The sequence below is a fragment of the Xenopus laevis genome, chromosome 7L (assembly GCF_017654675.1).
Source record: "Xenopus laevis strain J_2021 chromosome 7L, Xenopus_laevis_v10.1, whole genome shotgun sequence".
NCBI lineage: Eukaryota > Metazoa > Chordata > Amphibia > Anura > Pipidae > Xenopus > Xenopus laevis.
Window position 1 is genome coordinate 111,668,263 of NC_054383.1, and position 27,512 is coordinate 111,695,774.

Consider the following 27,512-nt stretch of genomic DNA (forward strand, 5'->3'; position numbering starts at 1 on the left):
CCAGCATTGCTATTTGTAGTTATGACATGAAATACTGTAAGATCGTTCAGCAATCCTGAGTATGTTAAAGGATACACCTTTGACTAAGAGTAGGACAGCCCAAAACATCCCAAATGGTACCAAATTAAAATAACTGAAAAAAGGAACTTACAAGGTGTGTCTCCTTGCATTTTGAAAACATTGCATAATTTGTAAAACATCTTTAGAGGGCTTTTGGAGTGCCAAATGTGACCCCCCACACTGATTACAATCACTTACCCAATACCCCAGGGCAGGGCTACTGCTAGCAGAAAACTCCACCAGCCTGGAGTTCTTCTCGGTGAGCACCACAGAGCTATCTTCTTCTTCCGCTTTTTTGTTTTTCAATGGCCCCTGGCCATACATGCCTACATTGAGTCAGGTATTTTAGCCATTTTTGTTCATACTGCCCATCATTCTTCCTGGCATGTATGTCCCCTTGGGGGCAGATTCAGCAGACCCTCATGTGGGCACACATATTTGCTTATAATAACAACAAGGTAAAATGGGATAGCAGCAAAACATGTTCCTTATGCCGTAGTTTAACCTATAAACCAAATCAAACTATAATTACAGTCTGTACAGTACTGCCTTGAACAGAGATTCCTATAGATTAGACTGAGCCATCGAATTTGCATTATAGTCTAATTTATTCTAACATAGTAGTCCCCAATAATCCCTTATTCCTGTAATTCATCTTTACATAATGCATTTTAATATTCTGTTTATCAACTGTTCATGCAAATCTTATTCTCTTAGATCAGCATTATTACTGATTTATTACTTTGCTACTGTTATCGCTTCTCCTAGTGCGCTCCATAACAAGTTATATATTGCCCACTACTAATGTTGTTTAGAACTTGACCTTGGGGAAAAAAAAATGTCTTCATTATTGAAAATCTACCATAAAACCTGGTCAGACGTTGTGCCTCAAATCATATGATTACCAGAAAGCAATTTCCACCAAGCAAGCAGAAAAATGATTTAGCTTGGCTGAGCTTTGAATAGTAACTATATTTTATGTAAAAACAATACCAGCTTGTTGTGGCTGTTTACAACCGGCTATTACTAAAATACTTTAGTTAATGTGATTGTTTTTTTTAGATGTTTTATATTTTAATGCTCTGCAAAATAGATGGTTATATACACTAGGGATGCATCCTGGATTTGGTTTGGGATTTGACTGAATTGGAGCTGTTTTTTATAGTCGGATTCATAAAAATCCAAGAACCTGGCAGAACCATATCCAAACCCTATATATAAAGCAAAAACATTGCTCATCTGCTCATCTGCAGTTTCCAGCAAACCCAAGGATTCAGTTCGGTATTCGCACCTTTCAGTTAAGGTAAATTTGGGGATTCAGCCGAATGCTGAATTGTTGGTTTGCTGCATACTTAGTGTACATGTAATGCTTGCAAGCCTTAAGTATGAAAGAGCAACACTGTCCATCTTGGGAAGGTTTTTGAGTGGTTGATACCACATGGTGGACTTCATTGGCTTGTACTTCTGGCAGAATTGGAAGTTGCATTTGTGGGTTCCTGTAGCTGCTTTGCTGTCAAGTATTGTGATCATTCAGGTAGTAATTGGGCTATTTCTAAATAGACAATGTTCCATGAATATATTTTTATTTTTTGATGCTGAAATGTTGATAGGGCACCCTAGTCTTCCAATGGACGAATTGGGGGTTATTATCAGGAAATATGCAAACTGAAGGTATTTATTGGAGCCCTGTTTCTGTAGATTATGCTATATGTGCATGCTACAGTGGTCCCCAACCAGTAGCTCGCGAGCAACATGTTGCTCTCCAACCCCTTGGATGTTGCTCCCAGTGGTGTCAAAGCAGGTGCTTATTTTTGAATTCCAGGCTTGGAGACAAGTTTTGGTTGCATAAAAACCAGGTTTACTGTCAAATAGAACCTCCTGTAGGATGTCAGTCCATATAGTGGCTACCAAACAGCCAGTCAAAGCCTTTATTTGACATCCCCATGGACTTTTTTGGGCTTGTGTTGCTCTCAAAGTATTTTTACATTTAAATGTGGTTCTCGAGTAAAAAAAAGGTTGGGGACTCCTGTGTTAGGGTGTTCCTTTAACTTTAAATTACCTAAACGGCTTAGCTGCTTTCTTTTTAGTTTGACTGTGCCAGTGCACTCTCTGGGATTAGGTTAAGGAGCGTCTTTTACACAATACCATATGACACCAAAAAACATGTATTCTTTGCAGAAAAGGGTATTTGGGCCTCATAGGGGTGTTTATACAGCAGTAGACCTGTTAATTAACCTGAGGCTGCTCTGAGATATGTTACAAGCTCAATGACACTGATACCACAATTCAAAGCAGTGGTCCCCAAATTGTGCAGCTGCCCCTTAATGGGAGGCCTGGAGCATTATTCTTTCCCTAAATACTACTGGAAGCCCAGCCAATGGGTCAGTGAGGGAGGGTTAGATGTGGAGAGAACACTTGCTCTTGTGGATATTATTGGAGTCACAATGTGCACACATACAGGGTTTTGGTAGCTCCAGATTCTCCTGGTCAATAGGTGCAGTTGGCCATGATTTATCAGAAGAAACAGGATGAAGGACTTGGTACTCAGTAAAACTAGTTGGAAGAAAATGGAGTATGTATGCTTGTGAGTACTTTGCATGAATAGTGTAAATTCGTACACAACTTTTGGTTCATTATTGCGTCCAAGACTGCACTAGTGGCTGTGGTCGTAAATGAGTCTTATTGGCTGCAAATCAATAGTGCGAGTACCCAAAATAGTGTGCGTGCAACCCAGCATTTATCATTTAAATTATAAGCAGACACTTCTAAAAAAAAAGTCCTTTTGATAAATAGTTATATTTGGAAAGCATGACAAATTATTCACTGATTCAGGTTTTATAAACTTAATCAGCAAGTATTTTTGTAGAATATATCTACTACAGAGCCTTCCCACAATTACTTCCACTCCATTTTGTCTCATTTATAGATCCACTGAAAATGATTTGAAAGCTGCAGTGAAAAAGTCAGTTTTTTTCCCCCTCTTGTAATTTCTTTTTAATTGTACATTATAAAGCCGAAGGCATTCCAAACTCGGTAGGCATCAGTTGTTATGAATGTGAATCTTCCTAACCGCGTCATTGAATTTGCTAAAAAGAAAAATCGGGTCTTCAACATCTGTTCAGAATATCTAGATTTATTCTTAGAGGGATACTATCCGTTCTAATGTATTTAATGTATTGGCTCTTTGCATTGCAAACATATTCTTTGGCTAAGTTATATTGATGACTTTTTTTCTGCAATAATTAGATTGAATAAAGCCTGATTCACCCCCGTCTGACAATTATCTCGTGTTCCTGCTTATCCTGTTATGCCAATTCATCTCGCTGCCATGCTGCAATATTGATATCTGTAAGTATCATAACACCAAAGAAGTAGCATAAGTCATAGAGGGCAACAAATGCACATATAATTATAAATTGAAGGCTATTAGTAGGTATTCTCTTCCCTGAATATGTGTAAAGGTGGCCATACACGGGCAGATAAAGCTGCCGATATCGGTCGTTTGGACCGATTTGACAGCTTATCTGCCCGTGTATGGGGGCTTCTGACGGGTCTTCCCGATCGATATCTGGCCACGATATCAATCGGGAAGGTTGGATTTTTAACAGACCGACCCGTCGGAGCCCCTTGGCGCATCGTAATTCGATCGTTCGGCCATACGTCCGAACGCTCGAATTACCCCCGATATAGCCATGCCGTTAGTGGCATATCGGGGAAAGATCCTCTCATTTGGCGATGTCGCCAAACGAGCGGATCTTTGAGTCTATGGCCACCTTAAGTTAATTGTAATATTTGATAAAACTCCATCAAGACACCTTCACAGCTCAGAGAGCACATAATGTGTCTTTCAGCTTTTTAGTACTGAAACCAGCAGAGAGCTACCTCATATGCCCTCTGTGTGAATTGAGCCCAAAATAGGTAGAACAGAGAGAAGAGAAAGCTAACATGGAAAGCTAATGAAGAGCCAGGTCTGTAAAGGCAAGCAAAAAGCTGCGTATAGGAGATACTGACGCACAGAGACAGTGGAAGCTAAAATAAAATAACATTCAAGGCAGGGCTGAAGGTGACCTGGCATTGGTTCCGGTAGAAACAAAGAAATAGTTTACGTAGTGCTGTCAGTTTCAAAGTGGCAAAGTCACTGAGTCCAAATAGGAAGGCGTAGAAGAGAGAAAATGGACGTATAAATTGTATCGCTGCTTGGCACAAGGTTGTTCCATGACCATAATGACTGTAGACCTGTTATTATGTCAATAAAAGAGAACAGGATGGAATGATAAAATAATAATTGAATACATTGTTAAATGGCTTATGTCCAGTTCAACGGATGTGTTGTCCAGCTAGGCACAACAATGGGCTGCCCAAGCCAAGAATACAACTCATTGAAGGATGTAGAACTAGTGGAATAAATGCAGTATAATTTTTTCCAGTGAGAGCTTTCAACGTTGACTTGATTAATGTATTTTACTAAGATTTTGTGGTTTAAATGGAAACTGCTCCTTTGCTTTTAATAGATTTGATTGACAATTCAACTATTAGGAAGCTGAGATTTTAGTTGCTAATACTTGTCTAACATGTCAATTTGCTCAAGCAGTAGATGAAAGAAGTCAGTTGCAAATACTCTATTTGGATGTAGTTTGGTTTTTTTTTACCCAACAGAGATCTTGCTCAGTGTTCCATATTGGCAGAAAATGTTTCCCGTTCAGCAGTTCATATGGTTAGCAATATCTTTAGTCTCCTTGACCTTCTTATGGCAAAATCATTGTACAGGTATGGGACATGTTATCCAGAATCTCCAGGAACTGTGGATTGCTGGATAAGGGATCTTTCCCTAATTTGGATCTCCATACCTTAAGTTTACTAAAAAAAAACACTTAAATATTAAATAAACCCAACAGGACTGTTTTGCTTCCAATAAGAACAAGGTACTGTTTAATTATTGCAGAGAAAAAGGAAAACCTTTTTAAAAATTAGAATTGGAGTCTATGAGTGATGGTCTTCCCATAATTTGGAACTTTCTGGATAACAGGTTTCCCATACCTGTATACATAACAAAACAGTGAGGTCCTTTGTCTGTTTTATGTGCTGTGTACCAGGATATCAAAGTCACGGCCCAGCACTGTATGGCTAGGAAATTTGCCATGTACGCAGTCCTCTGTGCATTGGCAGATGATGCCTATATATATATATATATATACACAGACATAAACGCTCGCACTCTGAGCTAGTCTTGGTTCTCGTGTGGGTGCTGGGTCAAATATTATGTATAAAATTTCCAAAGGACCCGTACTCCAATTTCAGTGAAATGTTCAACTTTTATTCATTCTTGTGCTTCAACGTTTCGGCCCTCATTCGGGCCTTTATTAAGGATAAAGGCCCAAATATATATATATATATATATATATATATATATATATATATATATATATCAAAAATTTGGAAGTGCTGTCATTGTTAACTGGAAGTTACATCATCGGAAGTAGGCATGATCAGGAAAAAGGAAAAAATCGCTATTGAGAAGACCTGCGGCCCGACCTGCAACCCGCAGAACCGCTGACCCGCACCTGGAAATTCTACCCGCAACCCGAAGGGTACCTCAGGTTTCTGTGGGTAACCCGCGGGTACCCGACCCGCTGCAGGACTCTAATACATACCCTTTTTTGTTCCAGCAATTCATTACAATATAAGGAGTAGAGTTGCATTCTAGGCATGTGAGTATAGGTCTAAGTACTCGCTTTTGGTTTGAGTATCCCATAAAATACAAGGCGTGTAATGGCATTTCAGGCATGTGGATATAAGTCTAAAGGTGGCCATAGATGGAAAGATCTGCAAACGAGCAGATCTTTCCCCGATATGCCATTAACGAGTATGGCTATATTGGGGGTAATATGAACGTTTGGCCGCATGGCCGAACAATCCGATTACGATGTGCAATGGGCTCCGGCGGGATCGCTCAGGTCAAAATCAAACCTGTCTGATCGACCAAACGACTGATCTCCGCCAGACAAAAGATGTTCGGCACTCTCCATACACTATGGCCAGCTTAAGTATCCATCATCTGCTGCCCTGTAGGTACTGCTTATAAACTAGCTACAAGTGGCTAGTTTGGTAACCATTGTATATTGTACTTAATGCACTAATTTAATACAGAGGTTAACTAAGACACCTCTCTGCAGTCCATTCCGGGTGCTCCCGGTAACTAAGGGTGCGCTGACTAGTAACGGCTCAGATTTTGGTAGGGACTTGGTGTGCAGGGATGCACACATCCACCACTGCCTGATACAAATCCTGTATCACTCTATGAAAAAATGGTTGTATGCTTCTGGTAACTAAGGATGTATTGCCTAGCAACAGCATGTGTAAGGGCCAGGTATGGAGACTTGGTATGCAGAAATACACACATTCAGTGCTGCCATATATAAGTCCTACAAAACCTTTCCGAAATCGTTACTCAGGCGCTAAAGATTGCTTGCTAAAAGGTTATGGCATTTAAGGGTAGTTTTACCTCTGCATTTTGCTTGATGTGACTTTTTTGGTGTGGCAATTTTCTCTTTTTGATACAAGCCTATAATTTCTGTTATTCCTCTTTTCTAACTACCGTTAGACTTAATAAATAGCAAAATAAACATTTGGAAGATTCAGCAAGTCCTGTGTTGAGTGTAAACATGAAACCCTATATTTAGACATATCACTGCCAATGTTATAGTGTCTATAATACATATTAAAAAATATTTCAAATTCTTTACAAATATTTATTTCTAAAATATTCATTTAAATAGCGGCATTATGCAGAATGCTTGGGACCTGGGGTTTGCTGAGTAAGGGATATTCCCAGTAATTTGGATCTGCTTACACTAAGGGGCCCATTTACTTAGCTCGAGTGAAGGAATAGAATAAAAAAAACTTTGAATTTCGAATGATTTTTTTGGCTACTTCGATTATCGAATTGGCTACTTCGACCTTCGACTTCGAACGATTCCAACTAAAAATCGTTCCACTATTCGACCATTCGATAATCGAAGTACTGTCTCTTTAAAAAAAACTTTGACCCCCTACTTCGCCACCTAAAACCTACTGAGGTGCAATGTTAGCCTATGGGGAAGGTTCCCATAGGCTTTCTAATGTTTTTTTGGTTGAAGAAAAATCGTCGATCGATGGATTAAAATCCTTCGAATCGAAGGATTTAATCGTTCGATCGATTTTCCGTTCGATCTAACTATTTGCGGTAAATCCTTCGACTTCGATATTCGAAGTCGAAGGATTTACATTCGCCAGACGAATATGGAGGTTTAATTAACTCTCGATATTCGACCCTAGGTAAATCTGCCCCTAAGTCTGTTAAAATGATGCCATAGTAATAGACATGCAGATTTACTACTAAATGCCATGGTAATAGACATGCAGATTTAGTCACTGGTGCCCTAAGATGGCCTAGCTGATGCTGCCACCTGCACGTTCCTTTTTAGCATTTGATGAGGGGGCGTATCGCTACTGGAGAGAGCACAGTTCCAATTTAAAAGCTGTATTTTTGGCTCTTCCAGTTACCAGGAGCAGCTTCTAGCCTCCTCTGGTAACCTGCGGGGGGCTGCTTACTAAGGCAGATCTGGCACTCCCTGGATTTAGAATAATTCATGCAGCCTCAGCTGCAGTCAGTACCTCATATGCAGTACCTTGTATATAGCACAGGTATGGAATCTGTTATCGGGACACCCGTTATCCAGAAAGCTCCAAATTATGGGAAGGCCATCTCCCATAGACTCCATTTTAATGAAATAATTCTAATTTTTAAAAATGATTTGCTGTTTCTCTGTAGAAATAAAACAGTATATTGTACTTGATCCCAGCTAACATATTATTAATCCTTTTTCGAGGAAAAGCAATATATTCTATATCCTATAGAATTTATGTGAAAGTAGGGAGGGGTGTGTGTATGAATGCTGGGTTTTCATTTGGAGGGGTTAAACTTGATGGACTTTGTCTTTTTTCAACCCAATTTAATTATGTAACTGTATATAATGTTTAAATTATTTTTTAGCAGATGTATGATGATCCAAATTACGGAAAAATCCTTTATCATTTTGCGTAACAGGCCCATATCTGTTTACTGTAATATCCCACTTTCCCCTACCCTAGACCTTCACTGTAAGTGAGCAGGGCCCCCTCTGTACATCACTGTGCAATGCAGGGCAGATTAAATTCCATGATAATAATGTTTATTCAACCGTTATGAGAAGCAGCTCAGGTTGGCTATAAGGTAGTGCTGTAACTAATGCTAAATTTCTGCCTGTCAGTGTCAGAGCAGGCGGCTCAGTTTGGTAGCCGGGAAGTACATCTCCTCCTTTTCATGTGAAGGCAGAAGGATTATCATTCTCTGTCACCAAGTGAAATGCCACTGCTTCTGCCTCTCTGCAGGACTCCAAACACCTGATTGCCTCTTTTTTCCACTCTGTCATTTTCTGTCTCAGAAGGAGCAGTTGTTTCCTCTCAGGGGACACATCCTTGCAATTTTCTTTGGATTGATTAAAGGATATGTGACAAGGGTGTAAATACCGGGGGACCAATAGATGCTGCTGAGGAGGGGACGCAGGGAGCGGGAGAGGATTCTGGATGGAACAAGGGTAGTGGCAGAGATATAGAGAGCTAAAGGAAAGAAATCCATAAAGTACATACATATTTTCTCTTAAATATGCCCTAGCCATGCCACAATGCTCCAGGCCCCTACATTTCTAATTCCAGCCCTGCATGAGGGCCTTGGCAGGGAGTTAAATTCAAAATATAAACAGTTATTGGACCTGTCATTCAGAATGCTTGGGACCTGTGGCTTTCCGGATAATGGATCTTTTCATAATTGGAAGCCTGCACCTGTCTCTCACTCAGTAGGGTTAATTTATTAAGCAAGAGCAGAATTAGCATGTAGCCTGCCCTGTGTTCTACCCAGACTGTTGCGATATTTCTAAGAATTGTAGCTGCACACAACTTGTCATAACAACAGAGAGAGCAGGTCATGTGGCTGTGACAGGCGGCAGGATTATAGGGGAATGAAGATGGACCTGACTAGGTGTAACATTTAAAATATGTACAGGTATGGGATACGGAAACCCGTTATCCAGAAAGCTCCAAATTATGGAAAGGCCATCTCCCATAGACTCCATTTTAAAGGAAAACTATATCATGAACAATGTAGGTACACTGAACAATATATTGCATAAAACAGCTCCACTTTCATAATAACATACTTTTTTAATTGTATGTGTCATTGGGTAATCCGAAATAGAAAAGGGGCGCACCCTGGGACCCTACAATTCACGGTGCACATAAACAAACCAAGTTGCACACGTTAGGTCACATGAGCCAATTGCTGGACAAAATTCTGCCTTTTACTCCCACACCTTTTCCTGTTACAGTTAGAGCTGCAGTATTTCTGGTCAGGTGATCTCTGAGGCAGCACACAGACCATCACAAAATGGTGGCTCAAAGGAAAACATATAAAAGGACAATATTCACTAAAATATATATTCCAGTTTGGTAAGACTTTTTAATATGCCACTTAATATGACATAAACTTAAGTATTCGTTTTGGGGTTATAGTTTGGCTTTAATCATATTCAAATGTTTAAAATTGATTTCCTTTTTCTCTGTAATAATAAACAGTACCTTGTACTTGATCCCAACTAAGATATAATTAATCCTTATTAGAGGCAAAGCAATCCTATTGGGTTTATTTGATCTTTAAATTAATTTAAGTAGACAATGTATTGAGATCCAAATTATGAAAGATCCTTTATGCGGAAAACCTGGAGCATTCTGGATAATATGTCCCATACCTATACAATTAATTGTATATTGGGGAACCGAAATAGATTTTGCTTTAGGGCCCAATCATTTCTAGTAAAGTACTGTTATACTATGTTAACTCATATACAAATATTTAGGGTATAAGGGATATTTGCTTTTTTAAGGGCTATGCTATTTTCAACACTACTCCACTTCAGTAAATATTATACATTGGTTTCTGGCATAAGTGCAGACTTTATTAAATTACCATATTCTGATGGGTCTTGTCGTAATCTTCAGCAAAGGGAATTTGGGGGGGATGATAGCATAAATGTTTACAGTTGTCAGGGTCACTAACAAACTAAATAGAAGATAAATACAGGTATAGAATCCATTATCTGGAAACTCATTATCCAGAAAGCTCAGAATTAGGGAAGGTCCGTCTCCCATAGACTCCATTTTATCCAAATCATCCAATTTTTAAAACATGATTTCCTTTTTTTCTGTAATAATAAACCAATACCTTGCACATGATCCAAACTGAGATATAATTAATCCTTATTGGAAGCCTATCGGGTTTATTTCATGTTTAAATCATTTTCTAGTAGACGTAAGGTATGAAGATCCAAATTACCGAAAGATTTGTTATCTGGAAGACCCCAGGTCCCAAACATTCAGCATAACAGGTCCCCTACCTGTACATACTGTATAAAATCAGGAGAATAGTGAGGCAAGGGTTCAGATACGCAGTGGAAAGTATTATTCAGGGCTCCGGATGAACGGTTCTTTCCACAGCACATCAGGAAAAAGTGCAGAGTAGCTTTTTATTTTATTTATTAACTGCAAGCTCCAGATCCCATTTAGCTACGGAGCAATTCTGCTGAATGATTTACACTTCTCTGGTCACTGACAACAGAAATAAGCTGACTCCATGCAATGGATTTTAACTAATTAATAGCAGTCTCCAGACAATATATCCTGATTCCCAGGCGACTATCTCATTGTACAAATTGTCTGCTCTGAAATGTTTGATCAGTGGGAAATGTCAGGGTAATCTGTAAATATGAATATGTACTGGAGCCTTTTATACTTAATGTGCTTAATTTTCCCTTGAATGCAACATGCAGGTTACATGCATTAAATATAGCAAAGCAGCGGCACATACTGTAGTAGTGGATACAGGGAGTTGCACATTAGCAGGGGTACAGGTTGTCCAATTCAGATCTATACGCCGTTAGCCCATAATTAGTGCTGTCTTCAAGCTTGCGTTCGTAAATTCAAGCTATGTTCATGAATTATGAATTTAAAATACATTTATAACTTTTATTAAAGGGGAGTTTGCCTTTAAATAAACTTTTAGAATGGTACAGACCTATGTATTCTAAGCAGCTTCTCATTGTTTATTTATTATGGTTTTCATTCTGGCTTGCAACTGAAAATGCTGTGTGGTTGTCGGGGTCAGTGACCCTGGCAACCAAATTACAGGTTGACTGTGAGGCATTTATTTAATCATCATTCTTTTTGTGTATAGCTCATCTTTCTATTCAGGCTCTCTTCTATTGCGCTATTGTCCAACTTATCACATAACATGGGCCAATTAAGTATCTATATTAAATGAATGGAAGTAATTACAATCAATCTATGTATCTCTTGAACAGACTGGGGGGGGGCATAAAAATCCTTTGATGGGCCAAATCTGGTCCAGTTGGACAGTTTTTGTCTATTGTGACTATCATACTGCTGCCTTGTTACAAGGATTATGAAGCTAGAGCAACTAGATAGCTGCACAACTAAAAATATAAAAACTCAAAAACTGTATTGATCCACCATAGCTGCCTAGTAGATGAATAGAACTGAAGAGATCAAGACCATTTTTGCTTCTACTAAGAATTATTCTTTATGTTTCCTGTAGGAATCCTGGTTTTAACAACAATAAGGGTCGTCCATCAGAACCTCCCTCCCTATATCACATCAAATAGTGGATTAAAATAACTCCACACCCCACGTTCGAGAACTACATCTTCAACTTCCATTGTGCCTTGAATGTAAATGGGAATTATGAGGTCCCTTTGATATTAGGTCTTCTTTTTTTGTAGGATATATGACGGCTTTCTAAAGAGCAGCCCACATGCACTTTATTGTCCAAGAAAGATAAGATACGCAGGGTTATATCCGTGTGAGATGAAAGCGATAGGAGCAAATCTAATAGACTAGCTAGATACCGTTGAAGAGCGGAGATGTGTGCTGAGCTCAGATGTAGGAAGATGAGGGAATGTTAATAAATGAAATGAAATAGAAGATGTTTTTTAATGGAATGTGTTAACAAAGAAGAAGAAAGAGCTGGAAAGAAAATAAGACACACGCTACAACAAAATGTGCATATCCACAAAGGCAGCAGTTCCAAGTGGAACAGTGAACTAGGAGAAAAAAATGGACAGAGATATTGATGCCTAAAACAACTATTATTGGAATTGTGGATTAAATATGGAGCTCAGCAGAAGAAACAGATCATTATTATCTGTGCTTCTCAATCTCCTGGCCCTTAGTTTCTCAGTGGCAGCCTTCTTTACCAGCTACTGGTGCGAGGGGACTCACAAGGTGGCAAAACCCCCCTGCCTCTCTGCCGTAAAGAGCAAAAACTGCCAAGTTCTGTCAATGAATAGCAGCTCCACCAGTACTGACACCACCGATACCAACGGAACGCTGAACGAAAACGTGGTTCACTACAACTGGGAGACTGGGGATGACAAATATGCCTTCAAGTACTTTCACACAGGGTTCTGGTTCTCCTGTGAAAAACATCAAGGAGGTAAGCCTCTATTTAGGAAAAATGCCATCCTATTATATGTGGTAGAACCTCTATACTGTGCAGTACAAAAAGGCTAAGAACAAGAGGAGAAGAGACTCTGTTTAACATTATGTGATTCTGTTACATTTGTGGCTCTAATATTTCTTTTGTTTTTTAATTCTGAAGCATACATAGTTTAAACAGAAAATACCATTTTAGAAGGCCTGTTTAGCTGCACAGTAGTGATGTGTGGACTGGCCCGATACCAGTGGGTCCGCAGGTTTGGGCCGACTTCAGCGCTCCCCCCACCCGCGACCTTACACTGTCGGCTTTCTGCTTATGGCTTCTGTTTTTATAGGCGTGCACTCACCAAGCCCAGCCCCTTTTGCGACATCATCGGTGGGGTGGCCCGGGCCTATAAATAGAGGGGAGGAGGTGGGTGCGGGTAGGCTTTGGTTAAGAAAAACCCCACCCACACATCACTACTGCCCAGCTTTAATAACACACAGAGTATTAATGCCATAATGCTTCTGGTCCCGATTCATTATTTAATGGAACTATTAAATGTGCAGAGGGTCAACATACAGTAGCTGTAGATAAACCAAGCAGGAACTGTGAAATAGACAAGCTTTAGCATGAGATGCAAATATTACACCAAAAACTGCACCACATATTCTAGTGCAGGGGTCTCCAACCTTTTTTACTCGTGAGCCACAATTAAATGTAAAAAGAATTGGAGAGCAACACAAGCATAAAAACATTCCATTGTGTGCCAAATAAGAACTGTGATTGGCTGAGTGGTAGCCCCTATATGGACTGGCAGCCTAGAGGAGGCTCTATTTGGCAGTACCCATGGTTTTTTATACAACCAAAACTTGCCAAGCCTGGAATTCAAAAATAAGCACCTGCTTTGATGCCACTGGGAGCGACATCCAAGGTGTTAGTGAGCAACATGTTGCTCACGAGCTGTTGGTTGGGGATCACTGTTCTAGTGGCACAACATCTCTGGTCACAGATCTAGCACAACATAAGCATGCCTTGCATTTATATATAGGAGATAAATTACCCCAGTTGTAAAATATAAGGATATTGGAAGTCACTGAGGAGTTCCATGACCTTATAAAAGCCCACAGTCACATACCTATTATTATATATAACAGACAAGTTTGAATGAGTCATGTGTGGCAATTGATTACTAAACACCATTTATAAGGATCGAGTTTACAGGTTATTTATTGTGAATTAAAAAGCAAACTTTATGAACCCCTTGGACATTTCTGGTCATAAAGGCACCACAGCCTTACATACGGTATTTAAGTCTACTTCATTTCCATATTGACAAGAACTTTTAATAATGTGTTATTTACAATCTGCTATAAATTAAAAGAAGTGAATCCAATAATAATGGCGTCACTTCGTACACCTATTGGTACATATAGGACCAGAGTCCTTTTTGCATAATATTTTTTTTTCCATACAGTACCAGTGGAACGTGAGCTCTTTTAATATTACAGGTGTGGGACCTGTTATCCAGAATGTTCAGGACCTGGGGTTTTGCAGATAATGGATCTTTCTGTAATTTAGGATAAGTAAACCTGAAAAATAAGTGAATGTAAAATTGATAAGGGTGCTATTCTAACTTTTGTACATTCATTATTTATTTATTTTTAATTCCAAGATTTTAAAGGATTCATGTACTGTTAACATCAATGAATTTTGTTACAACAGCGCTACCTGATGGACTTTTTCTGACCAGTCTGACCACTAAGTAGTCATGAAAGTTTGTCAGGAGAAAGAAATAGGCTGCTCTGATGTTCTTCTGGTTAGGAGAAAATTAGAAACCCTTCTCAAATCTTTCCTAACCAGAAGAACATCAGAGCAGCCTCTTTTTTTCCTGACAACTTCCTTGACTACTTGATGGTCAGACTGATCAGAAAATGACCAGCAGGTGGCGCTGTTGTAACAAAATTCATTCATGTTAACGGTACATAAATCCTTTAATATCTTGGAATTACAAAAATACATTTACCTTAAATTAAGTTTTACTTATCCTTTGTCTACTAAAAAAAATCCTCTAAGCATTAATTAAACCCAATAGCATTGTTTTGCCTCCAATAAGGATTAATTACATCTTAATTAGGATCAAGAACAAGATACTGTTTTATTATTATAGAGAAAAAGGAAATTGATTTTCAAAATGAGAATTTTTGATTAAAATGGCATCTATGGGAGGTGACATACCCATAATTGCCATAATTCTAAGCTTTCTGGATAACGGGTTTCTGGATAATGGATCCACACCTATATTTTTATTCCGTATTCGCTGTGCTGCTTGTGCTCTCAGGAAGACATAAGGAGGAATGTGTTATGGTGCAAAGGCAAAAATAAGGGGTGTAAAATGAGTGTGAGAGTGAAGGGTGAGATAAAAGTGTTATTGTGAGCTTTCAAGTGTGAATTCTTGAGTGTGAGAGTGAGCGAGTAAGTCTGACAAGTGGGGGCACATGGATACTTGCAATAGTTTCTTGTGTCTTTGTACCCATGACTGTGCTGCTGTCAGTATACTCTGTGTACAGTGTCAGTCGGGAAATATATGAATTGTGTGTGATTGTACATGTACAGGTGAGCATATTGTGCACAAGTCTGCTTGGTGCTCTTTGATTGCTTTTGTGCAGTCTGAATGGTTGCTATTGTGTATGAAACCTTATGAGGCATACAGCACATCAACACTAATTAGAATGGGTAGGCATGGTGATATGCAGCTGCAGACCCAGGGGATAATCACAGAAATATTCAGTCGTATTAATATATCTCACATTAAATTTCAGAAGAGGCCTGCCGAAGCTTCATTGAGCTGTCACCTGACTCAGAAAAAGGTAAAGTGCTGCGCTCATGTACACACACAGACACACACACACAGACACACACACACAGACACACACACACACGTGTATTGGCTCTCTCCCAGCTTCGCCTGCTCCAGACATTAACATTTCAGCTTTATTACAATTCATTAAAAACATTATAGGAATTGAAATCAAGCAACAGCATTTCCCACTGTGAGCACTTATTATTTAGAGAACATGAATGTGGCTAAGAGCAAAATAATAAAGCAAGTGAGCGGGAAGGGATTTCTGTGACAGGGAGGAAAGGTGTAGGCACAGAGGGATAAGAGGCTTTAGTAATAAACAGTGTCTAATGTTGACCTCATTTACTAACAGGTACACTTAAATGCCATACATAAAACACTTGAGCCTGTATTTTCTGGAGCTTATGCTATTGAGCAGTATACTTTACAGGTGCCATTAGCCATTCACATTTCCTCACTCACACGGATCCCCTGTTTTTTTCCTCCCAAATACATATCCCTTCTCTCACTATATTTCCTTCATCCTATATAGTCCATTCATTTACCAGCCCTAAGCCAATTTGCTTCAGTACACTAATTGCAACCAATCAGAAATTGGCTTTTATTATTTTACTCTCAGTAGACTGACCAAAGCAAATTGCTGATTGGTTGCAAGGAATTACTGCACTAGAGCAAATTTGTCCAGAATAAATAAGTGCCTCATTGTATTTGCCCCACCCCCCACACACCTCCCAATGTGTTTTTACCCCTACAATACGTGTCTGGTGGCCGTACACTTGCCACACACCCAGGGGTGTAACTTTGGCTTATTACCTGCAATTTTGCTTCTCCTCCACACACAAAACATAGGGGCACATTTACTTAGCTCGAGTGAAGGATTAGAATAAAAAATGCTTCGAAATTCGAAGTATTTTTTTGGCTACTTCGACCATCGAATTGGCTACTTTGACCTTCGACTACGACTTCGAATCGAACGATTCCAACTAAAAATCGTTCGACTATTCGACCATTCGATAGCCGAAGTACTGTCTCTTTAAAAAAAACTTTGACCACCTACTTCGCCACCTAAAACCTACCGAGCACCAATGTTAGCCTATAGGGAAGGTCCCCATAGGCTTTCCTAGCAATGTGGGATCGAAGGAAAATCGTTTGATCGATTAGAATCCTTCGAATTGATCGAAGGAATTGCGGTAAATCCTTCGACTTCGATATTCGAAGTCGAAGGATTTAACTTCGAGGGTCAAATATCGAGGGTTAATTTACACTCTATATTCGACCAATAGTAAATGTGCCCCTGAGTGTGCTTTTTGCATTTGCTCTAATGGGTGCAATCTTGCTTCCACACTTGCAATTTTGCCTATAGTAAGGGAGCCTTCCAGTCTTTCCTTCCTTAGTATATGCACCCCCACGAACTGCCATCACTCCAACACAGTGTATTTCATGCACCACATCTAGTCCCATCTAGTAGCTTCCCTTTTTCTGCTTTGGTATTTGTGCAGGGGCTGTACATTGCATGTGTTTCTATACCAGACATGGGTATAAATATTACATAAACTTATTGAACTCAGGAGTGTAAATACTATCTTTGTTTTATTCTACTTTGCAAGTTATTTTTTCTCTTTACCTGGCATCCTGATTCAGGTGTCCTCTGGCTGTCGGTCATCTCCGAGTTTCTGTACATTATTCTGCTAAGTCTTGGCTTCCTGCTCATGTGTTTGGAATTCTTCTCCTCTAGTAACTTTATCGATGGGCTTAAAATGAATGCATTTGCCGCCATCATCACCGTGCTGTCGGGTAAGTACATGTACAGGCACATGGTATATACCGCATATGTATTCACACTGTTGGTTATTACTGGGAAGAGAGAGCGATGATTATTACCATATATACCATCTGTTTAGTTTACATAAAAGGCGTCATATAGCATACATGTAGGGTCCATATTTGTTTTATTTTTAAAACAGAATAATATATGAGTGGTCATTGACCATGCCCCATGCAGTGTGCAAAGTGCTAAAAAGACCCCAATTGGACATTATTTGCACTTTGCCCACTGCTTGGGGCATTGTGCTAATAGGTGCAGGGAGCTGCGTTCTGTTTAGGCTGCACTCGATTAAATGGGAAAATGGGGAAGGCATGTTGGCAACACCCCTCCACTAACACTAAAGGGCAGGCTTTTGCACCCAGGGTTTTTGTATAATGACCCTTATGGTGTTCTTTACAGTGGACCTTATTTGTCTACATTTTTGTGTAGTTGGACATAGAATGAAGTTGTTGGATATTGGTTATAAATTGCATTGCACCAGTGCACTCACCTAATCAATCAGACCTGTGCTCTCCATTTCTCACTTATTGCAAAATCTGCCCAGTTGCTCTTGGTAACTGCACTCGTGCAATTTAGCACTTATGTTTGTAAATTACACCCTCTGCCTTCTGCTGCTACTGTTTGTTGCACAAGAAAACAGATTTCATTTTCTCATTAGAATAACAGATGTGCACTGCACAAAAGGGCTCTGCAAATGGGTAAATACCTAGTGCAGGGAGAAGGAAGCAAATGTTGCCAGTTGGCAGGCTCCCTATGAGCCGCAGATAATGGAAGTGCACTAAAACCAGGGATGTAATCATGGAAAAAGTAGCCAGAGACCTATAACATCCACAGCGCTTAATATTCTTAGAATTCATGTTAATGTGCAAACATAAAGCATGTTTTATTCCTGGGATACAATCTTCTTTTTCAAAAGAGGATAGTTTTTGTTTTGTTTTTAAATTAAAGTTCTAAGCAATGTTCCAATATACTTATATTACAATTTTCTGTGCTTTTGTAGCTATTTATTAAAGCAATTGCAACTGAAAGCAGCATTTACTTAACTCCTGTTGCAAAAGTCTTAGTTCCCCTGCAAAGACAGGCCTGTCAATCAGCTGCCTGGTCTTCTGTATCAACAGTCTGAGGCTTCCATTGGAAAGAGCCAGAAGAAGAAGGCAAATAATTAAAAAAAAAAAGTTAAACACCCCTTTAAAAGGACAAGACTGGTTCGTTTTGTATGTTCTTTTCTTATGCTGAATTTATTTTTTTAATATTGATACTGTACATTCTCTTTTGTCTTTTTGCGATGTAGGTCTTCTGGGAATGGTAGCACATATGATGTACATGACAGTCTTCCAGGTTACTGTCAATCTTGGTCCAAAGGACTGGAGACCACAAACATGGTACTATGGATGGTCCTTTGGGTAAGAGGCTTAATTGATGTAAAGAAGAATTTATACATATGTTCAAACCTATTATCCAGAATGCTTGGGACCTGCTTTTTGTAATCTGGATCTCCATACATTGTCTACTTAAAATGTATTTAAACATTAAATAAACCCTATAGGATTATTTTGCTTCTAATAAGGATTAATTATATCTTAGTACAATGTATTGTTTTATTATTACAGAGAAAAAATCTATTGACTTATTTGTTTAAAATTGAGTTTTTGGGAGATGGCCTTTCTGTAATTCAGAGCTTTCTGGATAACAAGTTTTCAGATAACAGATTCCATACCTGTATAAGAAAACTTTCAGTTTCTTACTGCCTGCTGCCTGTATCCCATGTGTAAAACGATGAGTCTACATTTCAATAGGATTTAATTGTACATGTTACCTTAGAGAACCAGAAAACCTCCTACTTAAATACTGAATCATCTGATTCTTAGGCGCCCATTTACTTAGCTCGAGTGAAGGAATAGAATAAAAAAAACGTAGAATTTCGAATGTTTTTTTTGGCTACTTCAACCATCGAATGGGCTACTTCGACCTTCGACTACGACTTCGAATCGACCGATTCAAACTAAAAATCACATTTTCAGGTGAAAAAAAACCTCACATTTTTTTTTCTTTAAAAAAACCCCAAAAAACTCAAATGTTTCAAGATTTATTATATCCCGACCCTGGAAATAGCTCAAATCTGAAAATACACCATCTCAAACCTGTCGAGGTCATGTAGGAGTCAATAGCAGAGGTCGCTTGAACCATTTGAAGACATTAATAGCCTTCAAGTTTTTCCAGAGGGTTTTGCCCAAAACTTGATCAATTCCATTTTTTGTTTAAAGGCGAAATCTCTATCAATTCGAGTTTTTCGGGTATTACAACTCAAACTCACTGAATCAAGTTTTTTCTTAAATAAGTTACCATTCTAGTTGTGAGTTCATTCGAGGTATAAAAAAACTCCAAAATTCAACCTTTGATAAATAACCCCCTAAGCCTGATCATTAATAAAGTACATGTATGGGGCCTGCTATCCAGAATGCTCGGGACCTGGGCCCGATAAAGGTGTCTTTATGTAAATGGAGTCTGTGGGAGATGGTCTTCCTGTAATTCGGAACATTCTGGTTAACTGTTCCCATACTTGTACTGAGATTTCTGTTACATCAAATCCTGAGCAATGTACCCAGTGTGCTCCAAATGCAACAACTTTTGTTCATGATTGTACAGGTACGGAACCTGTTATCCAGAATGCTCGGGACCTGGGGTTTTCCAGATAACGGATCTTTCCGTAATTTGGGTCTTCATGCCTTAAGTCTACTAGAAATTAATTTAAACATTAAATAAACCCAATAGGCTGGTTTTGCTTCCACTAAGGATTAATTATATCTTAGTTGGGATTGAGTACAAGCTACTGCTTTATTATTACAGAGAAAAAGGAAATCATTTAAAAATTTGGATTATTTGGATAAAATGGAGTCTATGGGAGAGAGCCATTCCGTAATTCGGAGCTTTCTGGATATCGGGTTTCCGGATAAGGGATCCTATACCTGTAGTATAATGGTATTTAATGCAGATATTGATGACTCTGTACATATGTCTTGCCTTACTATTTATGTACTAAAATCACTATACAACAGTGGCTATACAGTATATATATATATATATATATATATATATGTATATATATATATATAGTGAATAAAGTACCCCCTCTTGTAAAATATAAGGATATTATAAGTTACCGAGGAGTTTCATGACCATATAAAAACACGAGGCCGAAGGCCGAGTGTTTTTATACAGGTCATGGAACTCCGAGGTAACTTCTAATATCCTCATATTTTACAACAGGGGGTACTTTATTTATTATAATACACAAATTTTAGTGAGTCATGTGACAGAAATGACATCACTACTCACCGTTTATAACTGATGACATCACTACTCACCGTTTATAAGGATATAATTTACAGGATATTCATGGCTTTTGTGTATTATATATATATATATATATATATATATATATATAATATATATAGATAGATATAGATATTGCAGATCTATATAGAGGATTAGGGTAAGGGCAAGGGTATTGGTATAAAGAACGGTCAGTGTAATAACACAAAACAAATAAATGTATAATTGCTCAGAGTACTTTTTCAAGATCGTAGCTTTTAAACTTCTGTCATAAGGAATTTGAAGCAATAGTGCCACCTGCTGTTCATTTCTTTTACCGGGACAGTTTAAGTTATTGGGAAAAGGAAAGTCTTCAAAAAATGAACCAAGCAGAGAAGAGTCATCTGACATTTCTCTTCGGTTAGTTTTAAGTGCAGTTATGAGTAAATTTACATTCATTTGTATTGTAGGTTTACAAGTACTTAATATTTATATTTAATAATTATAGTTAATATAATATTCCTGTCCTGCATTACTAACATTATTCCACTAACCCAGGATGATGTTGCTTTATATTTTTATGGATATTTTTTGAATGTATTACAAGTATGGGATCCGTTATCCGGAAACCCGTAATGCAGGAAGCTCAGAATTAGGGAAAGGCCTCAGTTTCATCAAAATAATCCAAATTTTTGAAAATGATTTCCGTTTTCTCTGTAATAATAAAACAGTACCTTGTACTTAATCCAAACTAAAATATAATTAATCCTTATTGGAAGCAAAACCAGCCTATTGGGTTTATTTAATGTTTACATGATTTTCTAGTAGACTTAAAGGGAATGTAACGGCAAAAAAAAAAAAAAATCACATTTTTACTTTCTTTAATGAAAAAAAAAACTATCTCCAATATACTTTAATTAATAAATGTGTACAGTTTTTATAAGAAACTTAACTGTATGCAGTGAAATTTCCCCTTCGTTTAACTTGCTCTGGCTGCTGAGGATAGGAAACTTCAGACAGTCCCTAACTGCTCTTCAGGGAAACGATCATACTTTCAAATGTCAGGGGGAGCCCCCCACCTTACTTCCCAGAACTAGAGCAGCTTTGTTTGTTTCCCTGTAGAGCAGCCGGAGACCATGTAGAGTTTCGTATCTGCAGACCCAGTGCAGTCTGCATATTCTGATTATTAATCAGTCTTGCTGTATCTACTTCTATGGCAGATGTTATTTGACTTGTGCTGTTTTGATAATTTATGACGATCCCTAAGCTTAATCTCCCAACTGAAGCCCAAACCCCACTGAGCATGTGCATAGCCTTGGTCTTCCAAAGATTATTTACATAGTTACAAGATGACAGCCCCCTGCAACAAACATTGAAACCATAAATCATTCATTTAATTGGGCCTCTGGTGCAGTAAGTTCATTTCTACAGCATTTCTAGCATTATTCTATTTTAGTTTCCCTTTAAGCCAGGTATGAAGATCCAAATTACTGAAAGATCCGTTATCCAGAAAACCCCAGGTCCCAAGCATTCTGGATAACAAGTCCCAGACATGTATAATTTAATAGGTACAATTACATAGTGTCAAACTTTAAACCACATCCCATTCCTCTCATTAGCAATTGTTTCACGGGGGGAGTTTAGGGCATCACAGAAGCTGAAAAATCAGCTAAATTACAAAGGGTATATTATATTGGGTAACAGCTGTTAGATATTCATTATATGCTGAAAACATACCCGCTGTCAGGGGATGCTGGGAGCTATAATTTAACAGCAACTGTAGGGTTTTAGTTTGGTCAAACATAAATTTACATTGGCCCTCAGCCTTTCTGCAGGCTTTATTAAATTTATTTCCCATAAATTCTTCAGAAAGGGTTAAAAATGCATTGACGTATTTCAAATGCTTTCTTGCAGTGAGTGGGTTAAGCTGTAGCGTTGGAAGGCTGGCAGGCAATCATTTGAGCCCACGTAGATGAATTATTAATAAAAATAATCCTTTTATGCAGTTTGGGTTGGTTATATCCATATATATTGTTTTCCCTCTCTCTTGCAGCCTGGCCTGGCTCTCATTCACCCTTTGCATGTCGGCCTCTGTGCTCACGCTCAACACATACACCAAAACCATCCTGGAGTTCAAGTACCGCCGGAGGATCTTCGAGAAGAACGTGCGCGAGTGCAATCCCTTCCTGGACCCGGAGATGGTTCGATTCCTCTGGGAGAAGTACATCTTCTCGGTCAGCAGCACAGTGGACGACCCATTCAACTGGCACAAAGGATTTGGGAGCCCCATATTCGTGGATATCGGAAGCATCACTGACCTCCCCGGTGCCGTTAAAGAGGAGGAAAGAAGGGTGGATTTGGAGGACGATGGCGATCAATGCTAGACTAGAAATACTATCAGCTGTGCAATAGAAATGTTTTAGCATCACTTCTAATACTCTCTTACATGTACCAATAAAGCGCTTCATTCTTTTCAGAGAAGTCTGAGGCTTTAATGGACCTTTTATGGAGAAATTCATGTACACCAATGGGAAATTTTAGTTACACTTATGTTTTTTTATAGTTTCATTCATATAATCCATGGGATGTTTGGTAGTAATGCTGCCAGAGACAAATGGACCCACTCTGGCATTTCTGGTACACAGAGGCCCAAAAAAGGCCACACAGCAGCCCAGACAGTGCCCACCAGCTCAATATATAGGGGCAAATTCAAGGACGAAGCGCCTAACACTAGCGTTAATTCGCTAGCGTAGCGCATTTTCGTTAATTCGCCAATTCACTAACGGACGATGGCGTAAATTCGCTAGTGTTACTTCGCACCCTTTCGCCTGTCGAATTTGCGCAACGGACGTAACTACGCAAATTCACTGACGCGCAAATTTTTCTGAACGCTACCTTTTACGCGAGACTTCCTTCGCCACCTCAGACCAGGCGAAGTGCAATAGAGTAGATAGGGATTGCTTTAAAAAAAGTTAAAAAATTTTACGCTTGCGTTTTGTTTTTTTTTAAGGGTGAAGGGCTGAAAAAGATCGAAAATTTGTTTGGGGCTCCCCTCCTTCCCCCCTACATTTCCTAACTCATGGCACCTTAACTATACAATGGGCACATGTGTAGGACAAAATAAAAATTTTATTTGCTGTTTTGAAGGTTTCCCAGGCTTGTGTAGTGCTGCTACATATACCTCCATTGTAACTTCAATTTGGCGCCGTATGCAAATTAAGCATAGCTAGCGTACCTTTGCTTTGCTTGGCGAATTAACGCTAGTGTAACTTCGCAACCTTTCGCTTCCCCTGAGCGCAACTTCCGATTTTAGTGAATTTGCATAGCGCTGGCAAAAAAAAAAGCGGACGCTGGCGCAATTACGAATCTTAGTGAATTTGCCCCATAGTGCCTATCTATGGCAACCCACAGATTGCTCCCCACTAAAAACTAAGGTAATAAGGGAAACAAAATGATGGGGGGGGGGGTTATGTAGTAACATGTGCAAAAACCTTGGCTCAGTCTAGAAAGGCATTGCAATCAGCCAGCACAGGAGAGCACTGAGGCCTGTCTATCAATTCTGCAGCCTATAGCTAAGTGAAAAAAGTGAATGTTATTTTTAGGGCTGAACTCCCTTTAAATAGTCTCTCTCTAATATGGGAGAGTGCAGCTAGGCATTGGGCAGCTGGGGACTGTCACATTAGGAGACTACCCATAGAAGGCTTTCTGTTGGAGAACTGATTATTATACATTATATAGCAGTTGATCTACTTTTTTGGAGGTTATGGTGCCTGTGGTTAAACCTACTGCTGTGAACATGTAAATATAGAAATGACAGGAGGCTTCCATTTTCTCTGCAATGCTGTTGCCTCAGGCAACTTCAATATATAGTGTGCCAGGCATTTTTAATGTTGAAATCCCGACCTATTCCCTGCCTTGTTTGCTATAGAGTACGTCAAAATGTAAAAACTGCATTGAGCTGTGTCAAACCAAAGGATTACCTGGGGCTCTGGAGCTATTGCTGAATCATTTCTGTTTTGTTCTGATGGGGAAATGCTTTCATTATCCCATATAACAGATCCTGACAAATTTCACCTCTTCTCCCAGTGCTGATCCAAGAACAAAGATGGAAATGGGGGGGACAGGACAGAGACAGTAATTAGCCTTAATGGGGTTGTTCACCTTTTAGTAAACTTTTAGTATGATGTAGAGAGTTATATTCTGAGACAATTTGCAATTGGTTTTTATTATTTGTGTTTTTTTAGTTATTTAGCAGCTCCCCAGTTGGCAATTTCAGCAGCTATCTGGTTGCTAGGGTCTTGTTTACTTTAGCAACCAGACAGTGGTTTAAATGAGAGACTGGAATATAAATAGCAGGAGGAATGTATAGAAAGTACAGGAATAAAAAGTAACAATAACAATAATGTAGCCTCACAGAGCTATAGTTTTTTTTGGGCTGCCAGGGGTCAGTGACATCTATTTGAAAGCTGGAATAATTAAAAAACTAAATAATCATAGATAGGACATTGTATAACTTAAAGGGGTTGTTCACTTTGAGATACCGTTTCTTATGTGATATTCGGAGACAATGCGCAATTGGTATTCATTTTTCATTATGTGTGGTTTTTGAGTTATTTAGCTTTGCATTCAGCAGCTCTACAGTTTGCATTTTAAGCAATTTGGTAACTAGGGTCCAAATTAGCCTAGCAACCATGCATTGATTTGAATAAGTAAAATATAAATAGGAGGACTGAATAGAAAGATGAGTAATAAAAATGAGTAATAACGATACATGGATAGCCTTATAGAACATTTGTTTTTTAGAAGGGGTCAGCGACGCAAGTAACTATAAAACTATACATAATGACAACCAATTGAAAAGTTGCTTAGAATTGGCCATTCTATAACATACTAAAAGTTACCTTAAAGGCGAACCACCCCTTCAAAGGCAAACCATTCCTTTAAAGGAATCATTACACCAAAAACATCTTTTAAAGTAATGAAAATATAATGTACTGTTTTGGCTGCACTGGTAAAACAGGTGTGTTTGTTTCATAAACACTGCTATGGTTATATAAATAAGCTGCTGTGTAGCCATGGGGGCAGCCATTCAAAGATGAAAAAGGAGAAAGGGCCCATGATACACAGCAGATAACAATAAGCTCTGCTGTATACAATGGGATTCTTCAGAGATTATCTGTTATCTACTGTGTATTCTGTGCTTGAATGGCTGCCCCCATGGCTACACAGCAGCTTGTTTAAATAAACTATCGTACTTTTTCTGAAGCAAACACACCCATTTTAGCAGTGCAGGGCAACAGTACATTATATTGTCATTCCTTTAATATACTTTCATTGTTTGAGGTTACTGCTCCTTATGGGCTGCTCTGATTGTATTTGATACCAGCTATTTGGGAGCTATTTGGGAGTATATATTGCTCTGGTTAGGCAACAAAATAAGCGATGTGCGGGTTAAAAAAATTGACCAAAACCCATTCTCCTTGCAAATACCCCAACAACTCATGCCCAAATTATTGCCTGCTACCTAAAGACGTCACCTATTGACATCACAAGTGGAAGGGCCCCACCACCCTCTTCTAACCAATGGGGAGGGAGCCACAGCAATGCTGAGGGACTAAGGCTACAGGCCCAGCAGTACTGGCACATACTAAATACAACTTATTACTCTGTCAGTGATGGAAATATTCTACTGTACTATCATCCTACACTCTCCCATACAACGTGAGGAAGCTTCTAACAGGCTAACAGTGCATAGTTACTGAAATGAACTACTCTATCCAGTACATTGAGACATATGATTCAGTAGGAGATCTGATATATTTCCATAAACAGTATACTTATCAGTCTCCAGCCTGTCTGCTCTTTACAGGTATGGAACCTGTTATCCAGAATGCTCGGGCCAGGGATTTTCCGGAGAAAGGGATCTTTCAATAATTTGGATCTCTATACCTTAAATCTAATCTTTGAACATTAAATAACCCCAACAGGATTGTTTTGCCTGTAATTACTGTATATCTTAACGTCTACAAGGTATTGTTTTATTACAGAGCAAATGTATTTTTTTTTTTCTTTAAAAAAAAAGAAAATTATTTGTTTAGAATGAAGTCTTTGGGAGATGGCCTTCCTGGAATTTGGAGCTTTCTAGATAACAGGTTCCTGGATCACAGATCCATCCATGTACCAATACACATCAGTAGTGTTGGGGTGGGTTAGAAAGTGAAAAAGAGTTGGCCTTATGCAGGTCTGGACTGGGAGTCAAAATAGGCCCTGGCATTCCAAGTACACAGAGGCTCAAATCGTCCTCCACCAGCCCACTAAATAGTGACTTTCTATGGTACATTACAGCAGCCCTTCTGGCATTTGCCAGAACCCACAGATTGCCAGTCCGGGCCTGGCCTTATGCCTTAACTACAGCAAAGCAGGTCTTGGCTTATTTCATGTTGTCTTTGGGGGTTTCGTCCCTGTATATCACCAGCCTTTACTAAATCTGAAAAACCCCAAAGTAAAATGTACTTACTGTAATGGAAAGATATATTTATAATTCAGCTATACTTTTCCTTCAATGCAGAACCTGTATGTTTCAATGGGCATTTTAAGGGGTCTATTTCTCAAGATGCGCTGAGGCAATTTGTATGGCCTTCCATTCACTCCTCATAACATTGTTCATTTGACTGTTTATTGAGTGATAGACAGAAGCAGAAGAGCAGACAGTGGAAAAATGATGAGCAGCGAAGATCTTATGGTCGGTGAAATAGCGAAAAAAGACCAATATAAATGACTGGATTAACTGTATAGTGTTGTTTTTGGGTGGAAAAGTCTGGTATAATGTCACCGAAGAAGGTATATTGCTGCTTACAAAATAGGCAAATATATCTACTTTTGACTTACAT

At 38.9% G+C, this 27,512-nt stretch overlaps 1 protein-coding gene across 5 annotated transcripts in view; it reads left to right on the forward strand.

Moving 5' to 3' along the window:
- The window catches only part of gsg1l.L (GSG1-like L homeolog), a 40,203-nt gene extending 17,108 nt beyond the window's left edge, over positions 1–23,095 (forward strand). For 2 of the 5 annotated variants that reach the window (XM_018226278.2, XM_041569522.1), the window contains exons 2-6: positions 11,744–12,640; positions 15,445–15,492; positions 17,127–17,279; positions 18,602–18,713; positions 22,676–23,095. In XM_018226278.2, coding sequence (XP_018081767.1) covers positions 12,316–12,640; positions 15,445–15,492; positions 17,127–17,279; positions 18,602–18,713; positions 22,676–23,006 — 969 coding nt within the window. In that variant the 5' untranslated portion in view covers positions 11,744–12,315 and the 3' untranslated portion in view covers positions 23,007–23,095. Of the gene's footprint in view, positions 1–3,318; positions 3,409–11,743; positions 12,641–15,444; positions 15,493–17,126; positions 17,280–18,601; positions 18,714–22,675 lie in introns of those variants that run through there. The other 3 variants (XM_041569523.1, XM_041569524.1, XM_041569526.1) reach the window with 3 other exon arrangements.
- The last annotated feature ends 4,417 nt before the right edge of the window (positions 23,096–27,512 follow it).